General features: G+C 43.0%; 1 protein-coding gene across 10 annotated transcripts in view; it reads left to right on the top strand.

The window, feature by feature from the left end:
* c2cd5 (C2 calcium dependent domain containing 5) overlaps positions 1-12523 on the top strand; it is a 135204-nt gene that overhangs the window by 97633 nt on the left and 25048 nt on the right. For all 10 annotated transcript variants that reach the window (XM_060842995.1, XM_060842987.1, XM_060842989.1 and 7 more), the window contains 5 exons: positions 642-705; positions 3942-4003; positions 6638-6739; positions 7419-7508; positions 7609-7696. In XM_060842995.1, coding sequence (XP_060698978.1) covers positions 642-705; positions 3942-4003; positions 6638-6739; positions 7419-7508; positions 7609-7696 — 406 coding nt within the window. The remainder of the gene's footprint in view (positions 1-641; positions 706-3941; positions 4004-6637; positions 6740-7418; positions 7509-7608; positions 7697-12523) is intronic.

Here is a 12523-nt window from a genome sequence, read left to right as displayed (position 1 = left end):
GGTTGACGGATTGAAAGAGATTACAAAGGAGGGGTGAGAACATGAAGTGATTTGAAAATAACTATGAATTTAAAGTTCAAGGTATGATTTAAACAGGACTCAGTGTAAGTCAGTGAGCAGAGGGTGACAAGTGAACAGAATGTGGTACAAATTAGGGCATAGTATGGGTTTAGATATGTTCAGGTATTGAAGGGTAAAATGTCACATGCTGGCCAGGATTGTACTGAATCATCATCTCTAAAGTTTATCAAAGAAGATTCAATAGCAGATGAACTGAAGCAAAGGTGGAGTTGCCCAATGTTAGAGAGGGGGGGAATAAGCATTCTTCTGTAGATGTGTGGTCAAAATTACACCAAGGTTGTGAACTAACTGGTTGAGCATCAAATATTTTCCAAGACTCAGGAGTGAAGTTTGTAGCAGGATCGAAAGCAATGGCTGTGGTTGCCCTAGTATTTAATTAGCAGAAATTATGCTCATCCAACATAGATGTGAAACAAGCAGAATCATAATTTTGGAGACAGTAGAAAGGGCCGAGAGAAGTGGTGTTGATATTCCAAAGACCTAGATGAAGTTTTAAGCAACATTGCACTGTAGTCCACTAACTCATGTCAAGGCGATAATATCATTGCTCTCTATTTCAGATTGATGATGCTGATGCAGTTGAAGACATTCACTCATTGTTGACAGATGCTCCCACACCAGCTGGTATGCAAATATTAGCATAACAAATTATTTTATAACAAAAGCTTCTCTTTATCATTTTTCACTTCTCTGCAATTTTGTTTCCTAATAGTCTTATGCAGTTTTGAAATTTTTCATCTTGCCCTCTTCAGAACAATAAGAAAGATTTCCAGTGTAAAGACAAAACAAATTTATACAATACAACAAATGTATGAGAAGAATATGCTGGATGGTTGTCAAGTGTATTGTGATTGGTGCATGGTGTGCCAAGCTTGCTTCAAATTTAAACCATGAAGGTTGACACTGATTGGCCAAAGCATTGCCTTGAGGATTGAAACAGAATGGCTGACACCTATTTTGTTAAGTATAAACATTGTGTGTATTCTTTATGTCTGCAAAGGGCAGAGCCCTGTGTATCAAATAAGTAACTTCTATTAATTTAGCTTCGGAATATTGTCGGCCTGTACCATTTAGAGTCGTAGAGATGTACAGCATGGAAACAGATCCTTCGATCCAACCTGTCCATGAAGACCAGATATCCCAACCCAATCTAGTCCCACCTGCCAGCACCCAGCCCATATCCCTCCAAACCCTTTCTATTCATATACCCATCCAAATGCCTCTTAAATGTTCCAATTGTACCAGCCTCCACCACATCACCTGGCAGCTCATTCCATACATGTACCACCCTCTGCATGAAAAAGTTGCCCCTTAGATCTCTTTTATATCTTTCCCTTCTCACCCTAAACCTATGCCCTCTAGTTCTGGAGCATAGTTCCCCAACCCCAGGGAAAAGACTTTGTCTATTTATCCTATCCATGCCCCTCATAATTTTGTAAACCTCTATGAGGTCACCCCTCAGCCTCCAACGCTCCAGGGAAAACAGACCCAGCCTGTTCAGCCTCTCCCTATAGCTCAAATCCTCCAACCCTGGCAACATCCTTGTAAATCTTTTCTGAACCCTTTCAAGTTTCACAACATCTTTCTGATAGGAAGGAGACCAGAATTGCACGCAATATTCCAACAGTGGCCTAACCAATGTCCTGAACAGCTGCAACATGACCTCCCAACTCCTGTACTCAATACTCTGACCAATAAGGGAAAGCATACCAAACATCGCCTTCACTATCCTATCTACCTGCGACTCCACTTCCAAGGAACTATGCACTCCAAGATCTCATTGTTCAGTAACACTTCCTAGGAACTTACCATTAAGTATATAAGTCCTGCTAAGATTTGCTTTCCCAAAATGCAACACCTCCCATCTGCCACTTCTCAGCCCATTGGCCCATCTGGTCCAGATCCTGTTGTAATCTGAGGTAACTCTCTTTGCTGTCCAACACATCCTCCAATTTTGGTGTCATCTGCAAACTTACTAACTGTACTCTTATGCTCGCATCCAAATCATTTATGTAAATGACAAAAAGTAGAGGACCTAGCACCAATCGTTGTGGCACTCCACTGGTCATAGACCTCCAGTCTGAAAAACAATCCTCCAACACCACCCACTGTCTTCTACATCTGAGCTAGTTCTGTCTCCAAATGGCTAGTTCTCCCTGTATTCCATGAGACCGTTTTTCCTTTGGACCAAAAGGCCTGTTTCCATTTTGTATGACTATGACTACACATCTATGAGTATGATTACCCACAACAATGATCCTGACAGTCATAAAATTCTTTGTCCATTTAGAAATCAGTCAGATTTCTAGCACTAACACCATACCAGCACTGTAATTCACCACTTGTTTGTGCTGAAGAAGTCTGGGCATTTTTCAGGACCTAATGTGGCGGCCTTAGTCTTGTTTTGAGAGGTTTTTTTTGTAATACAAATTAACAAATATTCAAACTAGGATAGCTATTATCTCCCAGGCTGGCTTTGGTACGCCCTCTTTGAGCACCAGGTTTGCAAGGTGGGCCAGTGGTTTGAGTCCTTTTTCTGATGTTGCCAATAAGGCCATATGGCGCGATGGCTCAGTGGTTAGCACTGCTGCCTCACAGCACCAGGGTCCCAGGTTCGATTCCAGTCTTGGGCGACTGTGTGGAGTTTGCACATTCTCCCTGTGTCTGCGTGGGTTTCCTTCCACAGTCCAAAGATGTGCAAGTTAGATGAATTGGCAATTGGCTGGGTGAAAATGTTTGTGGGCGGCACGGTGGCACAGTGGTTAGCACTGCTGCCTCACAGCGCCTGTAGACCCGGGTTCAATTCCCGACTCAGGCGACTGACTGTGTGGAGTTTGCACGTTCTCCCCGTGTCTGCGTGGGTTTCCTCCGGGTGCTCCGGTTTCCTCCCACAGTCACAAAGATGTGCGGGTCAGGTGAATTGGCCAAGCTAAATTGCCCGTAGTGTTAGGTAAGGGGTAAATGTAGGGGTATGGGTGGGTTGCGCTTCGGCGGGTCAGTGTGGACTTGTTGGGCCGAAGGGCCTGTTTCCACACTGTAAGTCTAATCTAATCTAATCTAATCTTGTAGCACGTAGTGCTGAAGGAATGCCATAATGCATATTGATCAGTAAAGGTGGGCTACTGTGGTGGACAGTCATAGGTAGTTGAGGTTGAGTATTCGATAACACAGCAAGGAGAGGCAACTCATTTGACTGCTTAATTTCAATGCTGAATTTGAGCATAGGATGGAGCCATTAACCTATCTAAGAAAATTCTTACAGGCAGCTACAGATTCAAATATAGCAAACATATCATCCACTTATCTGGAAAGAGCAATGGATAAGAGTTCAGGTGCCATTCCATTGAAGGTATGTTTCTTGTGGAACCCAATGAAAATGATTGCAAGAGCTAGGCCTGTAGGTTTTCCAAAGCAACGCCATCTCATAGTGTTAAAAGCTGTACTCAGCTGCACAAGATGATTGATTAATAAGTTCAGTGTATACAGATTCCTGCTATGTATCTGGACTGCCATGCTACATTATTGTTGTGCAGTGCCTCTACCAATCCATTTGCCAACCAGTCAGTGCTCGCTTCTCATTCAGAATGTAATATTGTTCTTTATACGTTGACATTGTTGTGAATGTCCTGAGGTGTATAAGACAAAAACCTTGGACAAAATGTGTCCTTTTTAAGCAGTACTGAAGTCCTGTACAACAAACAATTATTTTTATACAATTGTGGACAGAAATTGAAGGTCAGCAGAGATTCCACATATATGTATGGAAGTTACCTGTCTCTGATCAGCTGAGCCCTCTGTTAATTAGATTTGTACTTAACATTCTTGACTTGTGTTTTATGTTATTTATTTCATGTTGACAGGCTTTTACAGTTGCAATACAGAAATTATGCCTGGGATCAACAATTGGACATCTGATTTACAGGTAAATCTGTAAAGCATTTGAAATAATGAAGAAAGGGTGAAATTGAAATGTGTTCCATCTCACTCTGCTCATAATATAGGTGTTATAGCTTCAGCCCTGCACTGTCAACGGTGACAGGCTTGTTTTGCTGAACCACTGCTGTCTAAATGTAATAGCTACTAATGGGTTTCTCACAGGCAATCATCATTTAGTCTTGAGAGATTGCACCCCAATATCCCGTGCAGCTTCAGCTCCATTAATTTGTATTTGGACGCAGAATAGTTGTGCACAAAGATTACCCGTCTCTGCGAAGTCAGCCTCCACTTGCAAACTCTGCATCTGCAACAAGTTACGGGGGAGGGGTCAATTACTACAGGGACACACGTTCAAGGGATGGAGGGGGTTTGGAGTTTAAAAGAGATGTGCAAGGCAGGTTTTTCAAACAAAAGGTGCCTGGGACACACTGCCAGAGGAGGTGGTGGAAGCAGACGTAATAGCAGCATTCAATAAATACCTGGACAAATACATGAAAGGAAGGGAATAAAGGGATACAGATCCTGTAAGTGAAGACTGTTTTGGAAGTAAGGGCAAAATGTGTCAGTGCAGGCTTGGGGCCAAAGGGCCATTTCCAGTGCTATATTGTTCTTTGTTCTTAACTTGGAAAAAGTTTCTGTTTTAATGTCTGCATTTCAGTCCTTGGGCCAAATTCTCTCTCTTGTTGAATGTGTCCTCGTTTGCACATGAAAATGAGATGCGTTGAGACTGCAAGCTATCTAACGTTCCAACACACATCATTATGACTCTGGTGTCTAATTTAGATGGTTAATAGTAAATATTCTTTTTTTCACACCATCCTTTTCCCTTCCAGGCTATTTTGAGGTGAACTGGACATTTTTCAGGACCTCGAGTGGCAAAAAAGTATTCTGATCAGGGTAGCTATCAATTCACAGCATGGCTTTGATGCACCCTGATGAATATCAGGTTTACAGAGTGAGCAAATTATTTGGGCCCTTTTTCTGAGGTTGTCAGTAACGCCACCTTTATAGCATGTAAAATCTCAATGTATCTATTGACCAGGAAAGTGAGGCTACTATGTTAGACAGTAAGAGAGAACGTGGGGGCAGATTGTTCATGGAGCACAAGGGAAACAAGCTCATTAGACTGCTCATACGAATCGAGCACAGGACAGACCCCGTTAAGATATCTAAGAAAATTCTTGCATGCACCTGGAGATTCAAAATATAGCAAAGTGTGTATTAACATACAGAATAGGAGGAATATCTTAAATGTTGAGATTGCAGTTATGCTATACATAAACAAAAACAAAGGGAAGTTTTGGGACGAAATGGCTTCTTTGTCAGATCTATTGATAATTCAGCTTGTTATAGGAACTATAAAGGTAACAATTAGTTATCTATCCTTAAACCAAAATGCTACTGTTCCTCAAAGGCTTTTCATATAGACATTGCTTTGGTGTGAAAGATGAACGGTAAAGGTTTTGCATTTCAACAATGTTTGGCCATCCAACTGTCTTCTGCTCTGTTGACGGAGGGTATTAGCGGGGTTAGTAAAAGCAAACACATAGCTAGAAAGTTAGCTTGGAACACTGTTTGTGTTTTTATGCAGTGAACGTGGTGGATAACCTGCTCGATCCAGCCAATTAGTGGGCACACACCATGCAGTGGATGGATTTTTTTTTAGAACAAACCTTTGTTTTTATTTTAACAAAACATCTGTGACAATTTTATTCCATGATTGGCTTCTGAAATTAATTTGTAATTGTAGTAATTTTTACCTTGCCTATTTAAAACTTGCCTTTAACTATTCAAATGCCCTTATCCCAGTTTAAAAGACTGAGTAGGTTTCTTCAGTCCCTCCTACTACTACAGCTTTCTGTAATTTCTTAGATTCTATGGTCCTTAAAAAGGAACATAAAAATATGTTTTTACACCAGTGAATACATTGTTACTCAACCTAACATTGTAATAGTTTGAAGTTGTCATGAATTGTTGGAAAGTACAATGCAGCGTATTGATGCTACTACTCTAGGAGAAGTTTCTCTTGCCTTTTGAAGGCATTTATTTAAATAGCATCTTATTGTTTGAAATAAACGATGCTGAGCATTTAAGTTATGAAGAGACACAAGGAAGCCATAGAAAGTCAGGCAAACTTTATTGCTAACTGGTGTATTGTTTCTGTGCTAGCTGACAATCAAGCCTCTGAGCACCTAATCCCACCACCTAGCACTTGGACCATGTAACTGCAAACTGTGCAGTGCTGGAACTTTTGTAATCTAGCAACATTTTCATAACCGTTATAACCCACGGGTGCAGTTCCAGTACTTTGTGTTTTTTTTCATATGGTTTTTTTTTTGTTCTTGTTGTGGAAAGTGTGGCAGACTATAGTAATTGCTAAATACTTCTACAGATTATTTTTCTTTCAAGCATTTTTAAAGAATGTATGCACCCCATTTTGGAAGAATATTTTAAAATACTGAAGTTTGAGGGCCCAGTTTTTATGAACTCAGCATTCATTAGAATGTTACTAGCCATACCACGAACAATTAGTACTTATGGTGTTTTGTTCATAACTCTCAACTGAATGTATCTGTTACTATGACTAACTTGTTCTTTCCCTTCTCCTTTCGCTTTTTAGATGTTCACTTCAGTGAGAGTGTTCCGGTTGAACAATGTTACTAGTCTCACCTCACATGGACTTAATAAAGCTTTTAGTGATCTTTGTGAAAATCTGCTGAAGGTAATAGTGTGAGGAAAACCACATCATTGCATCTTCTTTCAGATTGAAACACTTTTTTGACATTTGTCAATAGATGGGAGGAAAACAAACACGTGCTATTTTGTTAATATTTAGCCCTGTAACTACCCCTTGCTATCTCTAACTTTTGCCAGCTCTACAATTCTCCCCTGAACTATGTTCGTTCAATTCTGGCCTCTTGAACAGTCCCCTTTCCTTTTAGTGGTGATCATGGCTGCAGCCTACATTCTGAAATGCTCTTCTAAAATCTCTTCATTTCATTCCCTTGTTCTCTCAAAAGACCTTCATTAAAATCTACATTTTTGACCATGCTTTTAAGGCCAAAGGAAGGGATTTAATGTTTCTCCTCCAAGCCACTCACCATCCTGACTTGGAAATCTATTGCATTCCTTCTCTGTCACTGGGTTAAAATCCTAACGCATTGTGTCTACCTATTGCCTGTGGAAGGCAGCTAACCGTCACCACTCAAGGACAAGTAGGGACAGGAAATAAATGCTGGCTAGCTAGCAATGCTCACGTCCCACAAGTAAATGAAAAACATGGGGTTTGTCCTGTTTCTACAGGGTGCAGTTGTGGCACTATGAACAATAGAATAATGCTTTAAGGTACTAGGAGGTTTTATGTGTATATGATACAATATTTATTTTCTGAAATTTTCCAGACCCTGTATTTTAAGCTCCGATCTATGGTACCTTGCTGCCTTTGTCATGTGAATTTTAATGTTGCATTGCCAGAAGATGAATTAATCCAGGTACGTATACAGTATACTGTCATTATTATTACATTGCTTAATGATTCAATGTATGTCATTTAAATTGTAGTTTTCATTCACATTTGTTTAATTTTTGTAGGTTGCAGTTACAGCAGTTGCAATAACATATGACAAGGACCAAGCCCAATGCATCACTAAGGCTTACACAGACAGGACCCTCCTGAAAGGTGAGATATTTCAAGGATGTGAAATAATATTGATTACTAAATAACAGTTTCAAAATCCAGATTTATTGCTGACAATGGCTAGAAATTATCCAGAAACTCTTGCAACTTGAATATTGCTTCTCTGCACCATAAAAATGATTTGGATAGCTGATTTTTTCAATTAGAATTAGGCTTTATCGTCACTTGTACTTGAGCACAGGAATACGGGAGTACGGTGAAAAGTACCTTTCTCTGGCACCATGTTAGCTAGAAAATGAAAAGGAGTTGGAAGCAGGCGAGCCCCAGGCTCAGGAGCCCGAACGCTGCGCTGCTAATCTGACGCCATCTTGGAGTCATGAGAAACTTAATGTCATAACATCACATCAGCATTGAAAGGGTATTCACATGCAAACAGCCATGAAGCTAAAGTTCTGTTGAAACTTTGGGAACGCTGGCTTTCTCCCAGTTGTTAGGTTTATCAACTTTTGATTTTGTTGATGCTAAATTTAGGAGTACAACCGGGAGTAACTAAGACATTTTGATGTATTTTTGGCGCATAGTTTGTGTCGTGCCTTGCCACTGGCCCCGCTGGTAAGCTGAGTCACTCTGGCTGCTGTGCAAACAAATGACTGAGAAAAAGCGCGAGACAGCCGTGGTCCACACGGACCTGTTCTCAAAAAAATTATAATGAGTCTTCTATTGTCAATGGAGCAGTCTGGCTGGGAAGCATCCCTGGAAAAACATCCTCCCCGTAGTCTCGTCTGCGAGCTGTGATATGTCATTAAGTTGTACATGTTTAAAACCCACAACAAGGTCCATCTCGATTCAAACCGAGACAAGGACCTTGAGACGATATCTCCTGCCTTACATGGAGCTGAGACCGGACACCCCTCTCGAGGAGTTGGCTCGCCCAGTAACGGATGGCCCAGATAATGTTGAAGAAGGGTCCGTAAGGGCGGTCCACCCTGCAAATGGGGTAAGCTTAACTTCTGTTGTAGAAGGTCTGGGAAGTTATCAAAACTCAATACAGGGCACAGAGTATAAGAAGGAGGAGAAAGTGAGGACTGCAGATGCTGGAGATCAGAGCTGAAAATGTATTGCTGGAAAAGAAGACAGCAACCGAAACTGTCTCGGTTGTCTCATTCATGGAAGGAGTTGTTATCGAGCCAGTATACAACAGAACATTTGTCCCAGAGGTAATTATCCACTACTCCGTCAATGGGCTGTTCTGCAAGGACTGTGACACCCTCTTCCCCACGGTGAGCCTGTTCAAGACTGATTTGACTAAAGTGACCAAAGTAAAGAACATTCGAACCAAATGTACACGCTGTGACAAAGCAGGAGAATATCATGCAATCTCCTACCACTATCCAAAATGCAAAGACAAGAAACAACCCCCAACAGGGGATATTGCATGCAGCGCGTGTGACCAACGATTATGTACTCAGCCGGGCCTTGGTCAACACGAGAGGCTCAGACACCCTATTCTACGGAATGAAAGACTCCTCAAACCTGCACCCAGAGTCAAGGGCAAACCTGGGAGAAGTGATCGCATGTGGTCACAGGACGAGATGGCACTTCTGAGCAAACTGGAAGTGAGATTTGCAGGATGCAAGTTCATAAATAAATCGCCAGCATCCTCAAATCAAAAACCCTGAAACAAATCTCAGACAAATGCAGACTCCTGGCAAACACCCTGACAGAGGTCCAAACCCCAAATGAGTCAATGACAGGTTACGACTCGCACGAATCAGAGGCAGAGTGTGTCCAGGAAAATCCCAATGATCAAAACCCGCGCCAAAGAGCCGGCTGAAGAACACTGGCTTCGATCCCTAAACACAGGAAAGTAGATGACCAGCTTACACAAGCTGAGGAGCTCTTGAGCGCGGGGAATGACCCAAATGCTCTTGCCCTCGGGGTTGGACTAGTGGAAAGTATTACTGACGTGCTAATGAATAGTGGGAAAGGACAGAGAAAACGCAAGAGGCCTCAAAAAGACCAGGCCAAAAGAGACAAAAGGACTGGTAACGATACCGGAACCGACAAACGATGGGCAGCACGTAGAGCGCTATTTAAAGCAACACAGCAGCTCTACAAAACTATCCGGCGCCAACTAGCTCATGAGGTCATGGGGGCGCCGACCTCCTCCGCTTGTCCTCTCTCAAAAGAGGATTGGAGACATATTTCTGTGAGAAACTGTCAGCACCAAATAAAAAATCAAACATAAATAAGTACGCCTCATACACCGGTAAAGTTGATGATGGGTCCTTGATGAAACCCGTAGAGGTGGAAGAGGTTGAAGCAGCCATCAATGGGATAGATGAGAACAGTGCTGCTGGACCAGACAGCCTGAAAATGCAGGATATAAGAGCAATCCATGAACAAGAGGAAACTCGTCTACCCTACCTCTTCTCCCTATGGCTTAAGTCAAGCATGGTACCCGATTCACTAAAAAGAGTCTAATGGTCTTGATTCCTAAGTGCGAGGATAAAGCCTGCCTGAAAAACATTGACAACTGGCGGCCAATAACTATCGGTCCAATCCTGCTGCGACTGTTCATGAAAATAATGACAAAGCGCCTTAGTTAAACAGTCGAAATTAACCCCAGGCAAAAGGGGTTCCTAACAGCCACTGCCAGATGCAATGAAAACATTGTCATCCTCGAAAACATCATTGAGAGAACAAAACACAACAGCAAGGACCTCGCAGTTGTCTTTGTCGATCTGGCGAAAGCATTCGACCCGGTTGGGCACAGGCTATTAATCACAGCCTTGCCAAGAGTACAACTCCCCAAAGCCTTTGTCGGTCTGATCAAAGACCTCTACACTGGCAACACAACAATGGTGGAAGGGAACGGGAACTTTACCACTCCAATGAACATTGAGAGGGGTGTAAAACAAGGCGACCCGCTCTCACCAATCTTATTTAACATTGCTTTGGATCAGCTGGTATGCTCTCTGGAGAGGGCCAACTCGGGGGTCTCCATGACCCTGGGCAGCAGAAGAGCCAACTGCTCGACTTTGGCCTTTGCGGATGACATTGCCCTTCTAAGCGACTCTCACACAGGAATAGCAAGGAATCTTAACCTGTTCCAGGTGTACTGTGACCATACAGCTCTCAGTATTAACATAGCGAAGCCAAAGGGATTCTACTTTACGTATAAAAGGAAGACCTTCTTATACAACCACTTCGCAAACTGGAAGCTGCGAGATGAATCCATAGCCTACATACCCCCGGGTGACACAGAAGTACCTGGGTGCCCGTATTGATCTGTGGCCAGGTGCGGCAGAAAGGGAGTGGGAGGAGAAGCTGGGTTAAAGGAATACAGGCAGCACCACTCTGACCACGACAACGGTTAGAAATCTTGAAAACACATGACATCCCCAGACTGTATTTCCACTTGATCCGAACCGAAGCATCTCAGACTACCCTCCCAAAACTGGACCAGATAATCCGTGACGCCACCAAAGAATTCCTACACCTCCCACCTCATACCGCTGACGGAGTCCTGTATACCAGCCGCAGGAACGGCAGTCTAGGTGTCCCAAAACTGGAAGTGCAGATTCCATCTGCAATTGTTCGCAAACGCTAGGCACTTGAGATGCCCAGTTACGTGGTCATTCGGGCCTCCTTTCAGTATAAAGGAGAGCGCAACACAGATACCGTTGCGGGACTGCGAGAGCTCAAGGTCCTTAGAGAAATTGAACATTTCCTACCCAGCAGCCGTAACAGTGGCAAGGAGGAAATGGACCAGATGACCTACATCCATGGCATTATGCCAGCACTCCAGGTGGCAGACGCTGGGTGTCGCCCAACAGGTATGCGGGTTGGAGGGAATGGGCATTCAAAAAGTGGCAAAAACTGGAATGTCAAGGGTTAGGCATTTAGTACTTTAGAGACGACAAGATCTCTAACTCGTGGTTAAAAGTAGCAAACCAGCAAAAATCCTCTGGGTTTATAAATCACTTGCTCCTGCAGTGTAATCTATACCCAACGAGCTGCACTATCGAGAGGAAGACCCAATCGAAGCAAACTGTGCCGAAGGTATGAGACGGCAGTCGAGACAATCTCTCTCACCTCGGGATGCTGCCCATTTGTAAAGAACACTCGCATAAAATACCATAGCAAGATCGCTGACCAGTTGCAAAAACACGTCGGTAAGTACGGCTGGACATCGTACGTGGAGCGCAGATTGTTCGCAAAAGATGGCTCCCTGTGGAAACTGGATCTTATGTTTAGGAAAGATCAAAAGATCACGGTAGTAGATGTCACAGTGCGGTACTCGAATGACAATAAGACACTGGAACTGGCATGGCATGAAAAAAGAGAGAAGTACAAACACCTGAATGCCGAGATAAAAGAACTGACAGGAGGCTCGGAACCCAAGCACTTTGCCTTCGTGATGGGCGCACGAGGCAAGTGGCTGGGCATGAATAACTGCCTCATGAAATTCCTCGGCATCGAGAGATTCTATACCTTCGCCCAAATGACATCAAGACTCATGCTGTCGCTGACACTCGAATTATTACAACTCTTCAACGACAAGTGAGCAAACAACCACAAGACGGTGACGGTACCGAGACAAGGATCGGCTAACCCCCACTAAAAAAATGAAATTAAAATAAATAAAAAGGGGGCGCCGATCCACCACTAGCACGGCAGGTTAAAGTGTAGGAAGGCTACTGTGTGGATAGAGGAAGGAAGACCCCCAACTGACGAAAAACCACCCGAGTCTCATATAACACCAGTACCACCCCGGCGCTTGGTCTGTGGTGATGCTAGAGAGTCCAAAACATCGACGAGCAATGTAAAGATTCGGAAAAGGCACTCCTGTGAGTGTTTCAAAAC

The sequence above is a fragment of the Hemiscyllium ocellatum genome, chromosome 23, assembly GCF_020745735.1.
Source record: "Hemiscyllium ocellatum isolate sHemOce1 chromosome 23, sHemOce1.pat.X.cur, whole genome shotgun sequence".
Classification (NCBI taxonomy): domain Eukaryota; kingdom Metazoa; phylum Chordata; class Chondrichthyes; order Orectolobiformes; family Hemiscylliidae; genus Hemiscyllium; species Hemiscyllium ocellatum.
The sequence above is the reverse complement of the archived record's forward strand: the minus strand, read 5'-3'. Positions and strand labels throughout refer to the sequence as shown.